This window comes from Hypomesus nipponensis, chromosome 15 (assembly GCF_054491055.1).
Source record: "Hypomesus nipponensis isolate SF chromosome 15, ASM5449105v1, whole genome shotgun sequence".
Lineage (NCBI taxonomy): Eukaryota > Metazoa > Chordata > Actinopteri > Osmeriformes > Osmeridae > Hypomesus > Hypomesus nipponensis.
Genome location: NC_140375.1, coordinates 8,737,984 through 8,756,559, shown reverse-complemented (window position 1 = coordinate 8,756,559; position 18,576 = coordinate 8,737,984). Strand labels below are relative to the sequence as shown.

At 41.2% G+C, this 18,576-nt stretch overlaps 1 protein-coding gene and 1 long non-coding RNA gene across 6 annotated transcripts; one reads left to right on the top strand and one right to left on the bottom strand.

The window, feature by feature from the left end:
- The first annotated feature begins 965 nt into the window (after positions 1-965).
- LOC146257362 (von Willebrand factor A domain-containing protein 5A-like) lies at positions 966-8,943 on the top strand. 3 transcript variants are annotated; one of them, XM_084674597.1, is made up of 20 exons: positions 966-1,099; positions 2,280-2,331; positions 2,520-2,722; positions 3,198-3,420; positions 3,587-3,762; positions 3,954-4,068; positions 4,248-4,423; positions 4,589-4,677; positions 4,844-4,988; positions 5,299-5,378; positions 5,515-5,629; positions 5,790-5,948; positions 6,254-6,357; positions 6,638-6,858; positions 7,195-7,257; positions 7,400-7,495; positions 7,656-7,676; positions 7,854-8,056; positions 8,235-8,358; positions 8,483-8,943. In XM_084674597.1, the coding sequence occupies exons 2-20, from the start codon at positions 2,289-2,291 to the stop codon at positions 8,560-8,562; spliced, it is 2,436 nt and encodes an 811-aa protein (XP_084530723.1). In that variant the 5' UTR covers positions 966-1,099; positions 2,280-2,288; the 3' UTR covers positions 8,563-8,943. The 3 variants fall into 3 exon arrangements, with proteins under 3 accessions (XP_084530723.1, XP_084530722.1, XP_084530721.1); XM_084674596.1 differs by having other exon boundaries at positions 7,195-7,278; XM_084674595.1 differs by having other exon boundaries at positions 7,195-7,287.
- LOC146257361 (uncharacterized) lies at positions 5,491-17,547 on the bottom strand. 3 transcript variants are annotated; one of them, XR_014729964.1, is made up of 5 exons: positions 17,454-17,547; positions 16,843-16,908; positions 14,925-15,025; positions 6,577-6,680; positions 5,491-5,609 (listed from the first exon to the last, which is right to left on the bottom strand). It is a non-coding gene; the product is annotated as an uncharacterized LOC146257361 (long non-coding RNA). The 3 variants fall into 3 exon arrangements; XR_014729962.1 differs by having other exon boundaries at positions 17,340-17,513; XR_014729963.1 differs by lacking the exons at positions 5,491-5,609; positions 6,577-6,680 and adding an exon at positions 7,642-8,023 and having other exon boundaries at positions 17,340-17,513.
- Positions 17,548-18,576: the final 1,029 nt, after the last annotated feature.

The window sequence follows — 18,576 nt, the reverse complement described above, 5'->3', positions numbered from 1 at the left end:
TTTATTATTTTGTCAGCTAGCTAGCCGGATAGCCAGCCACTTGGCCTACAGTTGCCGACTTCGAGACCGGTGATAGCCGACATACCACCTAGGAAGACATAGTTTTGGCAGTGATTGTTAGCTTTCGTGTCACACGAGCGAAAGCCATGTTTATAAAGGTAACTTCAGCGCAACCTCATAGCTATCAAAGATCAAGTCCCCACACGTAGGCTACTAAGTCACCGCCATCACTCCCATACAAAGGCAGAGACGACACAGACATTATGGGCAAAGCTTGTCTACATTGTATGCTTTTCGGCAGTGCGATGCCACTGTCACCTCCATACAGGTAGCATAGCTATCTGCTGCGTTGGTCTGACGATAACCACGCCCCTCTCGTTTGCATGTGAGATGTGAAATAAATACAGCACTGAAATAAATGTGGAGTGGAAATAAATGTGGTGTGGAAATACATGTGGAAAAAAATGTGGTGCGTAAAAGTCTCAAAAAATAAATAAATGTGGCATTAGGAAATACAAGTCCCATGAATTAAATACATGTTGTCTTTACAAAAACGTCATTTTTAAATAAATAAATGTATTTATTTATTTATGTCGGTAAATGGATTCATCTATATAATTATATAATGTTATATTTATATATTTATTACCATCTTTTTTTTCAGAGTTTATTTAATAGCCGTATTTATGTATGTATTTATCTATTCATTTACCTATTTATTTATTGATTTAATTTTGACTAACTCGGCGTTCCATACAAAAACGATCTCCCTCTTGGTGATATCTCTCTCTTGCTATAGATACATTCCCTTATGTTTATTGGTACACTTGGTATTGGTAAAAACAATACCATTAATAGTAAGCTCAGGAATTGTTTTGTCTTGTTAAAACTCAAACGCCAAATCCAACCGTAGTGACGTATAGGCGTAAACTTTCAGTGGGCGTAAATGTTATGTGCATTGGCCAATTAAGTGCGACTACACGTGGTTTACTGTAGTTCTCCTCCCCTTTGAGTCCAGTAAATCAAAGGTTTTGCTTTCAAATGCAGGAGGAGAACCTAGAGCAGGCATAACGCATTTTCACTTCACGAACCTTTGGCGGTAGGTAACTTTATTAGGCTACTATTTAAAGACTGAAATGTCTGGAATAGTCTTATTAGAATAAAAAACAGCTTAAGTCTAGGGTAGCCTACTTGACTGCATGGCAGCATACAATTATAATAAAGGGCCAGATTTTGACCGATATTCAGGACAAATGTAGGCCTACCTGGTTTGGAAAAATACATTTCTGATTTCAGAAACAATAGACTCTATTGAATAGAGGCGGTAGCCTACAAATACGCGTTAACTTAGTAAAGATTTAGCCAGGCTGTATGTTTAGATGTAAAGCAACAAACCTACATATTAGGCTATGTTCAGTGGATATTGCGACTGTCCAAAATCATTTGATTAAGGACGAATGTCATATAATAATGGAGATTACAAACCCGCGTATCTAATCATGACTTGAAATATAGCTGACCATCATTCTTTTGATTGTATTATATTGGATGAGAGGGTATTCTAAATGAATACACAACTACGATATAAACTGCCAATCTCAACGAGTTTACTAACTGCAATCAAACAAGTTAATGACCCTTTGAACCTTATACGCAGTCAAATGAAAAAATGGGTGTGGTCGATGAAATCTGTAGTGAATGCTGCACAAATGTATCCCAAGAAAACAAGAAAATATGTATTGCAAAACTTTGATCTTATTCGTAGAAAAGTGGACACTGGGTATAGTCTATGAACAGTATGATCCTGGTACTGACCAATACGGCACTAAGTTCAGTACGATACTTTTCTAATATATGGACTCACTGGCGTCTGAGCCTCCTCAGAAAATGATGTACCTCGTGATTTTATTATGTTCGTCTGTATGTTGTCTTTTAATCTATGGACCTAGTAAGTGTCCGAAATAAAGTTATGATGATGATGTATTGAAAATCATTTAAATTGAAACCCTGTGAAACCTCAGATAAGACAAAACTGCAAATGCCGAAACACTTTCCCAACCGTTAATGGTTGCAGGGCTTGCCTACATTCCTAACCTTTATCCATGACTCGCCCTCTATGATAATGACTCATCTGTTTGCACAGGGTTGCAGTTCCCCTTGTTTGTTTTTGTCACAATGGCTTACATAGTATGTTGTTCTATCTGTTAGTATGTGAAGTGCTGTTGTTTGCTGTCTAACTGCTCTCTGTAACAGACCTGCAATTTCCTTCCCCCTTATAGGTGAACAAAATGGTGTGCCACTGTGGACTGGTGACTGGAAAAAATGAACCAGGTATGTATACAGTGGTCAGTATTCACTACAATTAGTCTAATCCTCTTCTTTTTTCTTTTTTTACTTGTTACTTTCATACATTTCTCTGACATTTTATGGAAATTCTCATTATAGTCATCAAAGTTGGTTGCTCTCTAAAGTCCATTCAAAGATAATCTCCAAGCTCCATCGTTCAATGTCTTTTGCAGTGCCTCTTAAGAGTATTGAGGTGGAGGTCAAGGTAAATGACCATGTAGCCACTGTGAGCTCCACGCTGCAGTATGAGAACAAGGAAGAGCAACCCCTGGAGGCCATCTTTGTGTTTCCTCTGCCAGCGGAGGCTGCTGTCTGCCACTTCAGTGCCAAGATCGGGGAGACCGAGGTGGTGGCACATGTGCAGGAGAAAAAGAAGGTGAGAGCAATGTTGTTACAGCACAATAAACTGACTTAAAGGACTGTCATGAATTATTGAGAATAGTTTACTACCGTCACCTTATACTGTATTTTGTCTATAAGAAATCTGTTATTTTTTCCTTGAAATATCTCAGTGGAAATAATTATACTGTGAGAACAAGGTTGGGTTACACTAATTGTACAATAAAAAACAGTTAGTCTTTGCATTCTTTTTAAAATCCAGATTTTTTGTATAACTTGTTTTGATGTGAAGCAAATTGAGTCTGCCTTGTGTATGAATTGAGCAAAAAAAGTTGCCTTGCCTTCTCTATGACAGTCTGTTGTCAGTGGATCTTGTTTAACCTGTTTCACGCCCACAAGTTTGTAATAAAGACATTCTTGTCTAGAGTCCCTAGTGCCCTGACTAGAATCACCATACCAGCGTGTGTGATTGATGTTACGTCTCATATTAATGACGCGTCACTGTCCCTCAGGCTCGGGAAGAGTATGATGATGCGTTGAGCTCGGGCCAGCAGGCCTTCCTATTGGAGGAGAGCGAGCAAAGCTCAGATGTGTTCCAGTTGAACGTGGGCAGTCTTCCCCCTGGAGAGAGCGCCTCCATCAGGCTGGAGTACGTCACTGAGCTGGCTGTGCAGGCGGACGATGGGCTGAGGATATGCCTGCCTGCTGTGCTGAACCCCCGCTATGAGCCCCAAGGTCAGAAAGATCAACACACACCCAGACTAACACCTCAGCTATCAACACCAGGGCAAGGCTCCAGTCTGTCTCCATGTCTTCAGCACCTCGGTCAGCCTTGCTGTGTTAGAGTATGCTTTATAAATAAAACGTACTTACTTACTTCTACTGACCTTCTCTCTTTCAGGTGTGAACAGTGGTGGTGGGGGCAGTGCCCAGGTGACTTCTGTTCCCGCGAGTGCTGTGCCCTACAACTTGTCTGTCAAAGCTCTTGTGTCTTCCCCTCGGCCCATCTCTAAAGTAGAGTCTAACTGTCCCTTGGATCCACTCAACTATCTCAACCCGGAGCAAACCCAAGCCACGGTACGGTATATCTGTCTGAGTGTGTATATGTCTGCTAATGTCCCACTCACTGGCCCCATTAATTGTCTGAAAGCTCGGTGGTAGTAGATAAAGATTTTACAGGTTCAAATTTCCTCCTGTACGTTAATTTGAACGGAAGTGTCAGCTAAATGAAATGAATGAACACTGTGCTGTTTTGGTACTGTTTGTAGATCAGCCTGTCTGCAGGACACAAGTTTGACCGGGATGTTGAGCTGTTGGTTTATTACAAAGACGCCCACCAGCCCACTGCTGTGGTCGAGTCAGGACAGGCCTCCGCTAAACCAGGTGAGGCCTGGAGGAACCATCCCACATTCAATTACAATAGTATAGAATATCATGTTTAAATACATTCTAGAACAGCCTATAGTCATACACTATAATACACATTATATACACCATAGATAGACCTACAACTGTCAAGTATTTTAATCTCTGTCTCTATCTCTCTTTCTCTCTCTGACCAGGCTCTTTGATGGGTGACACGGTGGTCATGTTGAGCCTTTACCCAGAGTTCCCCACATCTGTGATGTCATCCACAACCTCGTCTGGGGAGTTTATTTTCCTGGTGGATCGCTCTGGTAGCATGTCATGCCCCATGCACAGAGGGGAAGGGGCACAGGAACGCATTGGCAGTGCCAGGGTATTGTAACTGATCTTTCCCTTAGTAGTCCTTGAGGACTGACTGAATGATGGATGAAGTGACATACTGACAAACATATTTTCTTAGAGAGTCTCACAAAATACACTAAATATGATAAAAAAATAAATGTTCCAGATTTCACCTGGCCTTCCGTTTGTCTTACAGGACACTCTGCTGCTTTTGCTGAAGAGTCTGCCTATGGGCTGCTACTTTAACATCTATGGCTTTGGCTCTAACTATGAGTCCTTCTTCCCGTAAGTACCCTTCTCATCCACTCTCCTCTTGCCTATGTGAACCCAATGGCAACATTCACCACAAGTAATGTTGACTTTTGCTTCTCTATCTGTATATGTTTGGGGAAAATCATTGTTGTGTTGACCCTTTGAACCTGCGTTATTTTCTGGTGTGTCTGTTCTCCAGCAAGAGTGTGGAATACAATCAGCAGACTATGGACGATGCTCTAAGTAAGGTGCAGACGATGGGGGCTGACATGGGCGGAACAGAGATCCTTGAGCCACTCAAACATATCTATAGTCAGAGCTGCATCCCTAACCAGCCCAGACAGGTATTACACGTTCATTAAACACATGCATGTTTACAATGTGCCTTATCATTTCATAAATTGAATTAAGTAACACATCTTCCCCAGGGTACAATGTACCACCTCATGAAGTTGCACCAGCTTTACACGTGTCACCAGCTGCTATTTTAAACACACAACCAGTCAGGCTAGTGTGAGTGCTCTGTATTGACCGCACCTTAGCAACTGAAAACTGTTTCCACCTGTGTTTCCCAACATGCGAATCATGCAAACATAGGTGTGCACAAAAGATATCTTAACATGTTTCAACACACCATCCTGTTTACGTCTTCAGCTCTTTCTCTTCACTGATGGTGAGGTGGGAAACACCAAGCAAGTCCTGGATCTAGTCACGAAGAATGCAAAATCTCATAGGTTGGTCTCTTTTTAAACTAGAGTATTGTATACACTTAACAGAAAGTCCACTCTCAGGTCTTGTTACGACACCTATATTAACACAACATTTTTACAAAGTAATGTTTAAGTAACATCAAGTCCTTACAATCTGTAGGTGCTTTTCTTTTGGGATCGGAGAAGGAGCCAGCTCTGCCCTCATCAGTGGGGTCGCCAAGGAGGGAGGGGGACACAGCCAGTTCATCACAGGAACTGATAGAATGCAACCCAAAGTAAGAGGGCCAATGAGGTGGACAGACAGAGAACAAAACAGGAATGTATATTAAATAAACAGCCATTGGTGGCATTTATAATTGACCCTATTGAACATGGCTACTGTATCCCCGCTCTCCTCCTCTATCCTCCCTCTGTCCTTCCCTTTCTCCTCCCCAGGTCATGCAGTCGCTTCGCTTTGCTCTTCAGCCTGCAGTCGTTGACATCACTGTTGATTGGAAAGTTCCAAAGGGTGTGTCTGTCACCCCTCTGTCTCAACCCATCAGTGTGCTCTTTCAGGGTCAAAGGTCACTTATCTATGCCCAGCTTACTGGAGAGGTAAGATGACACCACCAACTGGTAAAATATGTGCATTACTGATTGCTATAAAAAAATGTATATGTGAAAAATGCAACCGTAAGTTTAATTATATTATTGTATTCTTCATCTTCTCTTTTCTTGATGTCCTCTCTGTCTCTGTCTCTCTCTCTCTGTCTGTCTGTCTGTCTGTCTGTCTGTCTGTCTGTCTGTCTGTCTGTCTGTCTGTCTCTCTTTGTGTCTCTGTGTCTCTGTCTCTCTCTCTGTCTTTCTCTCTCTCTCTCTCTCTCTCTCTCTCTCTCTCTCTCTCTCTCTCTCTTATACAGAGCTCAAAAGAGACTGAGGGCTCTGTGACCGTGAAGTACAGCTTGGCGAAGCAGCCTGTCAAGAACCAGCTTTGCTTTAGTCTCAAACCTGCAGAGGACACTGGGTATGCAGAAATGAACTTTCACACATCTAACCAAATCCCTCCTCTCCGTTCAAATCAAGTCCGCTCGTGTGCTTTGCAAGTACCTTTTCTGTGCCTCATTTGACTGACCTGGCAAAGTTACAAAACCAGCACATGATCTTAGAAAATAGCACACAGTACATGCAGTATTGTAACGTTAAGACATTCCTCACATCAAATCTGATCTTTTTCAATCCTCACCTTGTTCTCTTTCAATCCCTTTGTTTCTCTTTCTTGTACCTTCCTTTCTTTTCATGTCCAGAATAACTGTCCATAGACTTGGGGCTCGAACCCTGATCCGCTCCCTGGAAGTGGAGGAGAGAGGGGGGGAGAGTGAGAAGGCCACAGAGTTAAAAGACAGAGTGGTTAATCTCAGTGTCCAATCAGGAGTGAGCAGTGTCTTCACTGCTTTCATTGCTGTCCACAAAGGCAGTGGGGAAGCTGTGAAGGGCCCAATGATTCGTAGGAATATCCCCACACCCAGTAAGTTTCTGACTTTGAAATTCAGTTAAAATTACTTAAAACAAAAGGTTTTTGTTTTTACAATGATAGCGGGTAGTACCAGTAAAAAATATATAATGTGGAATTAATGTAGAATGGAAGAAATGTACTGGAAAAAAAATTAAGAAACCATGAAAGAAACAAAATATTTGGGAAAATTTGACGAGACCAGGGAAACATTTGTTACAAACTTAGACTCCTATAGTAGTAGGTATTCAGAAAATAATAATATAATATTGTATATAGAGTAAATGGCGACTAAAGGTAGTGTGAAAATCCACTCTGAACATATTACAGACGTATTTCCTTCTTTCACAGTGTTATTTGGAGGAGGCCACCCCATGATGATGTGTTCAATGTCTATGGCCATGTCAGGTTCTAGTAGGTTGATGAACAAAATAAGTAAAAGAAGTATATATTTTTGGAAAAGTGTTTCATTTTTGTCTTCTTAAAAGTTCTGCTGTGCACATTGTGGAAAGTGATACTACACATCTTCATGTCATGGTTATCTTCTTTCACACAGTGAGTCATGCTCCACCAATGGCTAAGATGAGAGGTTGTCCGGCTCCAATGATGATGTGTGACTCAGCCCCCTCCCCTATTGCATTATGTCAAAAAAGTAAATATATTTGAATGATGCTGTTTGAAGCTAGCTATGTACTATGTAGTACTACCAGCAGTAAGGTTGATTATCATGGCTTGTCCTGTTACAAAAACTGTAACTGATTAACAAACATGCTTAATACAATTATTTTTACTTTCAATTTTTTTTTATTCAGGTTCACAGATCTCAGTTGAAGGTACACATTCAATCAAACTTTTTACTTGTTTTTAAACCTAAATCCTGAATTCGCTATCAGCCCTTCTGAATCTTGGGGGTTTTGGCAGTTTTCTGTAGTTTACCCACCTATATTTTTTATGAAACCAGACAGGTACATATTTTACTTGTAAACAAAATTGTGTATTTCCTCCATCAGACTTTGAAATGGCTAACTGCTGTGATGTGGCTGAAGACTTTGAAATGGCTGAAAACACCATCACTGTCCCTGAACTGACCAGGGACCCTCTCTTCCAGCTGGTCTCCCTTCAGAAAGCTTCTGGTTCCTGGGTCCTAGAGACAGCTCTGGTCCTTGTGCTGGGGAAAACACTGGAGGAAGTGGACAAGACAAAGCCTGAACAGGTGGGTCACTGATGACAGCCTGTGACATCCGTTCATCCACCATCAGATCTTTGAATTTTACTATACTTTGGCAGCAGCCCATGTTGTCTGTGTAGCACATGTTTATGGATACAATAGATTTCTCTCTTTTGCTCCCTCTCCTTCCTACGCTCCTTCACCCTGGATTCTGTGGAACCAGGTGGACCAGGAAGTGTGGGCCACTGTTCTGGCACTCATATGGCTCCATGGGTTCAAGAGCAAAGACCAGGACGAGTGGCAACTTCTGGCTATCAAAGCTGTGGCATGGATACAGACCCAGAAAGGTACTGTTCAACTGGCCTGACATGTTAAACCCTTACCATCTGGTGTTATTATGCCATCTATATAATGCTATAAATAGTAATCTAATTACCTGTGGGGATTCCTCCTCCCCCCTCCCCCCCCCAGTGCCCTGCATTCCAGAGTGTGTGGCAACTGGGAATGCCCTGTTGGGTTGCCAGGTGCAGAAGGAGACTCTGGGACTCTGAGAAGTTCACCCTGCCTACCTTTCTCTTTTGTTCATGCTCCAAATGCTGTACCTAGGCTGTACTCCAACAGCAACATGGTCATACTCCAAGCAATATAGTCTTATTGGAACTTATTTTCTGGATATTTCAATACAAATTGTCAGGGTTAACAGTTGTATATTGTGCATGTAGCTCCAAGGCTTTAGCTAACTCAGAGAAGTTCTTGAGTAGTAATTCTTCCAGTAATTAATTCTACCTTTGAGCCTCGGAGAAATGTTTCGCTAACAAATATTGCGCAAACAAAGCTGCACTGCACTACAAATATCTTGACACCTGATATGTTTCATGTATTGTCTTTCAATGCCGTACAATAATAAATATCGTATTCGTCTTTGGCACCAATTTCAGTAGCCCTTGTGCCTCGATGCTTGTCGCTATTTTACAGTTCAGCTGCGAACTTGTTGGTTGGAGAAGAACCCCCTGTAACGTCACTCTTGCCCCAGAAGTTAAAATGTCTTGTCATTCGTTTTTTGCCATGATGACCTAGTAAAAAGCGTATGTTACACTGCCACGTAATCTCAAGAGTTCAGATAGACTCAGCCTGCAGGGCAGGGGGCGGTCCGAGGAGCAACAGTAGAGTGTGGAACTGGGCGAAGAAAACTGAGTGAAGACGGAGCAAGACATTCCATGATACGATTAACGATTTAAAACCTTGATTCACATCATCGAGGGAATAGGTAAGTCACAATATGATTTTCGGTGTTTTTCTAGGGCTGGTCTGAAGCAGTAAGCAAGATTAGCTAGCAATGTTGGTCATACTATGCTTTCTATTTCATAGGCTGAGGTGAGAGATTTGTTTAGCTGCTAGAGCTAGCCGCAATGTACTGTAGGCTACTGGTCAGCTAGTACTACTACTAGTCGTACTAACCAGACGGACAAGTGCACCTCACGACTAGCTAACGTTAACGGTCAACTAGAGAGCTGTCTAATGTCTTTGAAAACGTTAGTTTGTGTTAAATCTACGAAGCAACTATGCTACCAAGGTTTGGACTTGTAATTAAGCCATCTAGTTAAGTCTAACTGAATACGATATGGGTAGCTTGCAAGTTGTCAAAAGTTTAAGTTGTCTTAGAGTTATAGCTTGCTAAATTTAAGTCTTAACGCTAAGTCTTCTACTGTAATCCATTAGCTCTTGCGATATTAACCAACGATTCCAGAAGATATCTCAATTATTTTATAAAATAAAATTGGATGTTCAAGCATGCATCTTATATTCTTGCAACATGAACATGCCACAATAATACTTAATAACCGTAGAGCAAATTACTATTCAAATTTATATTTACGTAGCTCTAGCTGTCGAGCGTGATAGACTACACTTAAAGGGCTTCCTGCACTTTGATCATTAACATAAGTTAATTAACTAACTAAACCCCATCTCCTGGCAGTCGGGCTGTGCGCGTGTTATTGTGAGGTCCAAGACACTTGACATGCTTAAGGTAGGTTGACCAGATTTGAACAAAATTGCAAAGTGCAAATGTAAAACAAATCTTTTTGTTTTGCATTTAGTCCAATGCTTATGTGGCTTTCAGTGGTTGTTTAATGTATTTAATGTGTCTTGTTCATATATTAAAGCAATAATGATAACAAATAAAAATGAATAAATAATTAAATAATACATTTTGTATTTGGCCACATTAAAATTAGAAAATAAATACACTTTTCAGTCCTCATATATTGAAGCAATAATGATAACAAAGGCGGCAAGGTGCTCGCAGTGTTGCCAGATTGGAAATGGCGAAGTATCAAACCAAAGGCTCAAAATGATCGTATTGAGAGGATAATTATTGTGCATCTGGCAACATAGAGAAGGCGGTTGACCAATGACAGTTCTCTCTACAGTCAGAGCTCTCGCAATAAGGTGGAACGTAAGGGAGATACCCTTTCCAAAACTTGTAAGGGCGTAATAACTAGTCTGTGAAAGCCACAGAGAAACACAAATATCTGACGAGGCAAAATCCCGAATAATTTTGGAATCCCTGCCGGACGCATTTTATAGAGACCCCACTTCCTCACTCCAGGGCAGGGACGTCTTCTGGAACCAGGCTAAATTTAGCATGTTGGAAGAAGGAAGGGCAGAGCTCTTTAGAATTCCTCAGCTAAGATATTGTTGGGTGATGAAGTGTTCCTTCATTTTGGCCAATTTCTATTCGATTTAACAGGCAGGTATCAAACTTAATAAACCAACAGGTAATCTATTCATACGTGGCCTCGTGGTGCATGTACAAAATGTCCATGTTGTAAATATATCTTTAAAATTGTCAATCAGCAGACATTTCGAGGTTATCAATTCAAATATGCATTTGGTTAATTTGGCTGCAGTGTGTGGACTCAACGTGTTGGTGGATGTCTTCCTCAAGACGTAGACTACTGTAGGTCTTAACTAATTTTGAAGTAATTGCCAAAAGAAACCTGTAAAAGTGCTGGTTTTGCTTTTGGCAGCAATTGACTTCAACAAGCTAAAAGGTAAACAATGTTCTAACAAGATGCTTCTCAGGTCTTAGTTCCTTTTATATTTTCTATAACAAAAATAGAATGAAAAAGTAATGCCAGCCTCTGCCCTGTGCCTAGTTGCTATGGTAACATGTGGCATTGTACCTTAGTCAGAAACATTGCTAAAAATGAATGGAGGATATAGTGGTGGAGGTAGGGATGTTATAAGGGGCTCCAGTGCTGTGGAAGCTTTTAACTAGTCATGTAAATATGTAAGCATATGTTAAGACCATAGTGTTTCTGGTCTTTCATCAATTAAAATGTCATTTTTTTTTATTCTTAATGAACACAGGCACCAGTGTGTGGGGTAGGAGTGGACCTCCGTACTCAATACCCAGGGGGTGCACTCTATCTCAGCACTCCCTAACTCTCGCCTCCCCCACTGTCTGACCAAGCTGAGCGTCTAAGAACACCCGTGCTCAAGGGAAGGAGGACAGCCTGCTAGGCGCCATGAGACAGTTGAAAGGCAAGCCCAAGAAGGAGACGTCCAAGGACAAGAAGGAGCGCAAGGCGGCCATGCAGGAGGCACGCCAACAGGTGGCCACCGTGGTGCTGCCTACGTTGGCCGTGGTGGTGCTTGTCATCGTGGTCTTCGTCTACGTGGCCACCAGGCCCGGGGCCATCGAGTAACAGGCTCCACCCCAGAGACCCAGTGGGGCCATGTGCACACTCCACCAATAACTATGAGCCTGGATAGGGAATTTGCTGCACCCAAAGAATGAACCGAGCCTCTAAGCCTTCTCCTGACAGTCCTCAACCCTACGGGCAGCCTCTGTTCTCCCATCTCTCTCCACTCATCCCTCTGTCCTTGTTCCCTTTCACTTTCTTTGTAGTTTGGTCCACAGCTCAATGGCCAGTTAGAATGGATTGTCCTTAAACAATGCTTCCACCAAGTGCAGTTTTCAGTGTGAAAGAAGATTCAAGCTGCTAAACAATCAAAATTGAATGAAGAAGCCCTGTGGTGGCTTCGCAGGTGCCTTTTAGATGGATGGAGATGTGTGGCACAGTTGGCCAATTTCGGCTCACAGGCATAAGTTCCATCCATGATTATTTTATCTTCTTTAGATTATAATAGTAGTCAGTAGGATTCACATTGGCAATGGTGCTGTCTTGAGTTTTTCTGTGTTTTTCATGTTTACCAAAGAACTTACTGCACAGCTTACCAAATTTGACCAGGTGACATGTTCAATCAGGCGTAAAGGTCAAAATAATTAAATTGTGTGACTAATATAAACCACCTCATTGTTGAGCAATGTGTTTTAAGACACAATGAGAGCTTTTTAAATTGCTTTTACCAGTTAATCAGGCCAGCCTTTCTTCAAGCTATGTCTATAGAATGTATAGATGTGTTTGTGATGTCACAAGCATTTTGCCGGGTAGCATAGACATATGTCTATGCCGGGTAGTATGGGCCTGAGTTAGTTTTGTAAGTGTAGACAATGATGTAAATGAACAAATATGGAAATTCTGAAACAAGCAACAACATTTTGAGGCAGAAAACTTGTTGTCCAGTTGGAATCCCAAAGAAGATGCTTTAAATAGACTAAACAAAGCTCTTAGATCATCACGGCTCATCTCATCCTTGTCTTGTAAATGGTTCTCAAGAAATTTATAGACATGTCAGTTTCTTAAATTAAACCAAACAAAGTCAGATATTCACTCTGTTTATCTGGTTACCCACTATTTCGTCATAGTGCCCATACAAAGAAGGTGCATAACTGAACTGCCAGATGAGGACAACAAGCAAAGTTATAAGATTGCGTAGCCGTCCAGAATCGTTATCATATTTTGGTGCGTGTTGAACAAAAGATGCTCAGCCGTTTTGCGACAGGACAGGATTTCGTCGGCAAAGATAATTGGCAGTATGTAACAGCGATGTTAGATACAATGCATTAACCTTTGCCCCCCCTGCTATTTGTGTCACAGAAACATCCTGTTTGTTTACTGTCACAGTAAATACAATTATACACAACAAATGTGTGAAGTATTTTGACATGCCAGCGTTGGTCGCGTCTTATTCAGAGGTGTTTGCGTGTGTCCCGGGAGCGAATGGGATGTACAACATGAATGTGTTTGAGTAATTGATGCAACTTTGTCACACGGCAGAATGTCCCATGTATTACAAGTGCTACACACTTTATCATTAAGTTATTGACAACCTTGACTCTGATTCACTCAGTATCAATTCTGCGCAGATGCGAAAAATGTGCCTTAATACATTTGACAATGTCTCATTTAAGTCAATAAAGAAGTCTAAAAGACCATGTGTATGGAAGTCTTCTGTTTTACGGGTTGAATGGTTAAACTTTCTGGGATGTAATCAAACCTGCATTACAACACAGCATACATAAAATGACCATAATCCATACTACACATTAAGTTGACCATTGGTTGTGGAGCAGCTGTTATACAGCAACAGTTTGATTTTTAATGTCTGCTCCCATTTATTGTTTTGTCAGTGTACTATTATAGAGCAGCTCCACCTGAGCACTTATGTAGGAGTTGAAATTATCCTATAGATTTTTGCTTCCAAACCAGTTGTAATTGACCAACTTTACTCTGAACCTATTAGAATCTGGTGTGAAACTTTTTGGTCGGAAGAAAAACCTACATTATATTAGCTTTTCAGGTTTTGAATCTTTTACAAAGATTAAAAACAGGAACAAGCAGATGGGGTAAATAGTTGGTAGGGAGGAAAATCTAACCTGGAAACAACAAAGATGTTGAGTCTCTACAGCCTTTCCACTGGGCATCTCTTTTCTTCACTGCAAATTATATAAAAAGTAATCAATAATGATATGTGGGTTGAAATTGAGCTAGTTCATATGCTTGCACACTCCTCACAGGAGCTGTAGTTGTGAGATCTTAGGGTCATGAATGACAACAAGGGACTCTTTTAAAATTCCCAGGGGAGGCCTTGGAAAACACAACCCATTTCTCATTATTAAGAGAGACAGGCTAAATCTTGTGTCACAACCTATCCATCTAATTCAATTGCAATATTCTGTGTCTGAGAAAGCGAGGGTGTGTATCCTTGTGTAATGGTAATCGGAATTTGGTGAGACTGGCGTAGAGGACAATGTTAATTTTAGGATTGTAATTTTATGTTAATAAATGTTTTGACATAACTTGCCTTCAGGTTTTCTTGGTAATAAATTACATGGGGATTCATTCACTTACCTTGGTCATTTTAGGTCCCTGTTTCCCTTTCAATTCTAGGACAAAGCTTTGATATGTTGCATATAACCAACTAGATTTCCCACTGTGTAGACAGATTCTGCTCAAGGATTTACAGTCAAAGCAGGGAGTCACTATTAAATCAGTGTGGAATACTGGAGGATCAACCTTTTTCCTCCCTCCAGCCTCACAACCTGCAGACTTGGCCCCCTTTCTGCAAGGGTCTAAGAAAATCAGTTAACCGTTACCATAGTGAGATCCCTAACAAGATGTCAGTTTGAGTTAATCCAACCCTCTCCTATAGTTGACCTATTCTGTCCTTTCTCAGATCTCATTTGAAAGGGAGACAGACGATAAGTGTAGCTGGAGAGTGACTGATTTTGTGTGGCAAGCAGCCCATCCCTGCACATTTCTTCTTCTTTTTTACTCAGAGTCGTTTCTTTCTCACTATCTCCCTTGCTCTCTCTCTCTGTCTCTCCTCCATTATCAGTCCTTCTCAAGCCCATGCACCCACCGCTCATTGAAGTGAACCTTTGGGATTCCTTAGGGGAATCAAACATCTGGCTACATGTGCTCAACATTTCAGGAACTGTTTTCCATTTCAGTGGGACAGCAGAAATGATAGGTTTTCAAGTAGACAGCATTTTACTCACCCGGCCTTCTTTAGCTTGTGCTGTTGCATCACCTTTTTTGAACTGCAGTTCAACTGCAGTTGCTCTTTATAGGTGTCATCAAAATGGTTAATTCAGGGTTCCTGCAGGTTTCAGTAAGTCAAATGTCAGACATTTAAAGACCATAAAGATTGAAAGACCTACACGACGCATTACCAAAACAAATATTAAAATCAAAGAAATTAAACAAAAATCTAAATTTCAATTAATTCAGTCATTGAAAAAACATTAATTTAATTTACAGATAAAGCAATCACATTATTAACATTATTTTATTTTATTCAGTACTAAGTTCTAGGGGTGGGGGAAAAATTGATTAACATATGAATCACCCCGTATATAGAATTTTTTATCGAATCGTGACCCCAAGGATCGATCGTGAGGTGCCAAAAGATTCCCACCCACCCCTAATGGATGGTAAGCTGTACAGTACATTTCTGTTTAATTTTCGTGTTGCAGAAATAAATAAGTCTATTCAAGAAAAGTCTACTTATCGTCACTGTATTTTGTGAACTAGTTCTTAGAAATCCTTCAGCAAACTTTTACTTGTTTTGTAAGTATGATTAGAAGGCAGAGTATTCTGTTTTATAACCTTAGCATTAGCAGAAACAAAACGTACGTTGTCCTTTGGCATTTAGTAGTGTCATAAGGGAAATTACAAAGTCTTGTAGAAAGTAACTTTGCAGGAAACCTCTGTGGCTCAGTGGGTAAGCATGTGTACCATCGAGTATACTGCCAAACACTAGCCTGACGTTGTCATACTCATAATTCTAGTCAGAATTCAGAGTCTGAAAACTCTCCGTTGGGCTGTGACTATGGGGCGTGTTTCAACCGAACTCGTAAAACAAATGCCTCTTCGCTCAATTGGATAGACCTACAACTAATCAGAGCAACGTAATATGTTGTTTGTTGAAAACTAATTCAACCCAAGGGCTCTTTTGTGACGTTGTTGATTACGTTACTGTTGATCATCTGTCCATCATCGTATAAAGCCCGCCCTGGCAATTTCATTGGTCCGCCCAGATCCTGGTTTTAGCTGCTGTAGCTGGAAAATCAAAGTTTTCCCGAACCCCGTGGGGAGGAGGGTCATAACATCATGGCCACCAACAAAACTCAGCAAGGAATGTTCTTGCTCTGGCTTTAACCTATGCATATTCGGCAGCGTTGCTGCCACAACTGCAGAATAGTTTTGCTTGCATCTTTCTCCGCCGCCATTACTGAACTACTCAAACTAGTGCACGACATTAACGTCATCGTTCTCAGCCACTCCCTCTGTTCGCTGATTGGACCTACAAAAAATGTGTTTCTAGAAACCGACTTCAGAGCCTAGCTCCCAGACCTACTACTGAAGCAAAATCCAAATTGAGCGGAAGTACGTAGGAGGGCAGAGCCAGGCTACTCCAGACCCAACTTCCCGACCAATTTTTTTGAGGGCGGGCGAAGTAGGGCTGGCAGCCAGGCTAGCCAAACACGGTACCCCTAGTTCAAATCTTGCAAAAAGAAAGTGGTATATATATATTATTTCCAGATAAATTAAAGTGGGACCCTGTGGTGTAGTGGGTTGAGAACAAGGGTCTACACCAAGGGCGTAGGTTTGGTCTCAGCTTTGGTAGGGACACTGAAGGCCCCCCCCCCCAAAAAAAAAAAAATATATATATATATATATATATATATATATATATATATAGGTAACTGGTTCAGGTTTTATGGAGCTGTACTAGGCCTACATCATCTGTACTGGACTTCAAAGCAATGAAATAATGGATTTATATTTATACCTTTTTACTACCTACAAGTATAAGTGTGAATGATAACATTCATGGGTAACATTGTCTAAACATCGTTTAAAAAACAGCTATTTAATGCAATCTTTACCAAAGTGGACAATTCAACTTCTCACCTGAACCCCTGATGCTGATTCATCACCAACCTGCTCTTCATCTGTAGCTTCAGGGTGCCGTTTTTCCTGCACAGTAATTCATCAATTTAAATAATACAGACACTAACCATGCTTAGTTGACTGCTGACATTGGTCGCGATTATAGGGATATTACTATCCAAGGGATCATATAGGCCTACTTATTACTAGTTAAAATAACTTTTGAGTTGCTAGCATGCTGGTACTATGCTAAACTAGCACGGTCCAATTATGGGTAGATTAGCTTTATCCTTCTGGCTTCAACAAGACCTGCTGCTGCTAACACACTGGTCGAAAGATTGCAGACGCTAGGGATAGATTTAATACAAGCAAAAGTTACATGCTCTACTACTCTAACAACTTTCAAAACATGTTTCCATTGTAGAATGGGTGGCGATGTAAGGCTAGCAGGTTTGCACTGTGTGGGTAGTTTTCCTACTAGCTAACTAACAACGACCTTGCTAGCTCTAGCTACTCACTCTTATCTCTGGGTGGTGAAAAAACTATCAAAAACTATCAAAAATATCAATGCTGAGACCAAATGAAATACTAATATGAGGCTTTATTATGTCCTGGCGTATTTAGTAGTTTACCGTGTCAGACTACTGACAGCTCTCTTTCTGCAAGTCAAGATTCACGGAGTGTTTCTAACTCTGCCACTTCAGCCAATTAAATGACATAATCTTGTCTCGCAGGTAGTGTGACCAGAAGCATGACCCTGAAAAGGGAGGGAGGGGGGGTTCAGAGCTAACTGGGTTCCCAGCGGTGCATGCACCTATCAGTCAGGGGGGGGGGGCATTATCCTTGTGCAGTTGCGTATAGCAGGCATGCTTTAAGCCCTTTTCCCCCTACTTCTCACGTCAATGTCAATGCGACAGAACTTACGGAAGGTATGATATTGATCTTTGCTGCTCTTATGGAAAAGTAGAGTTCTGAACTCCAGATCGGAAAACTTATGCGAGTGGTAAATTGCGACGGTGGGCAGGAAGGGTCAAAAAGGAGGACAAGGGGGCGAAAAGACGGACACGCAACAGCGGTCCGGACAAAAGGCTGGAAAACCGGACGTCTGGTCACCCTACTCGCAGGATCTTGGGCGCATTGGTTAACTTTTTTTCAGTTTTTTTGGGCGACGGACAATAATAGGAAATGCGTTTTTCAAATATATTGTGCAAGATATTTATTCGGAATCAATCCAAATTGCATTACAAAGGAGTTCACTAAAATATTGGTGGGGACAATTGTGTCATTTTCAAATGTTGGTGGGGACAAGTACCTAGCGTCCCCCCTAAATCTAGGCCCATGGTCTACACCACAACAACCTGGGTTCAAAACCAGCACAGAGCATAGTGCCATACACATCCGTGGGCCCAGATCCCTGTAACCGCAGCGCACTCCCCCACTGTCCAGATGCTCTCTCCCAACCGTCTTTCCAGGTACCTAACTGTCCCACCAGGAAAAGCTTACACAAAAGTCTAAAATATAATTCATTTTTTAACTTAAAATGAAACTTTTATCAGTTTCATTTTTAAGTCCAAGAACAAAAATGGAGTCATACAAAGATCCTTCAGCCAAATTCGAACACATGACCCATCACACAATAGCCGACATCCTTAACCACTGAGCTATCAGGGATGATAACAATCTCCACTCAACATAACATTTTAGAATTGTAGACTTTTTTAACCAGTTCCTCTTTGAGCTGAGAAAAAGGAAAAA

What these genes read in the sequence shown, in the direction of transcription:
- LOC146257362 (XM_084674595.1), top strand. Translation starts at nt 2,289, where the DNA reads ATGGTGTGCCACTGTGGACTGGTGACTGGAAAAAATGAACCAG. An exon ending in GACTGGAAAAAATGAACCAG is followed by an intron (nt 2,332 to 2,519) that starts GTATGTATACAG and finishes TGTCTTTTGCAG; the next exon opens with TGCCTCTTAAGAGTATTGAG. An exon ending in TAGGAATATCCCCACACCCA is followed by an intron (nt 6,859 to 7,194) that starts GTAAGTTTCTGA and finishes CTTCTTTCACAG; the next exon opens with TGTTATTTGGAGGAGGCCAC.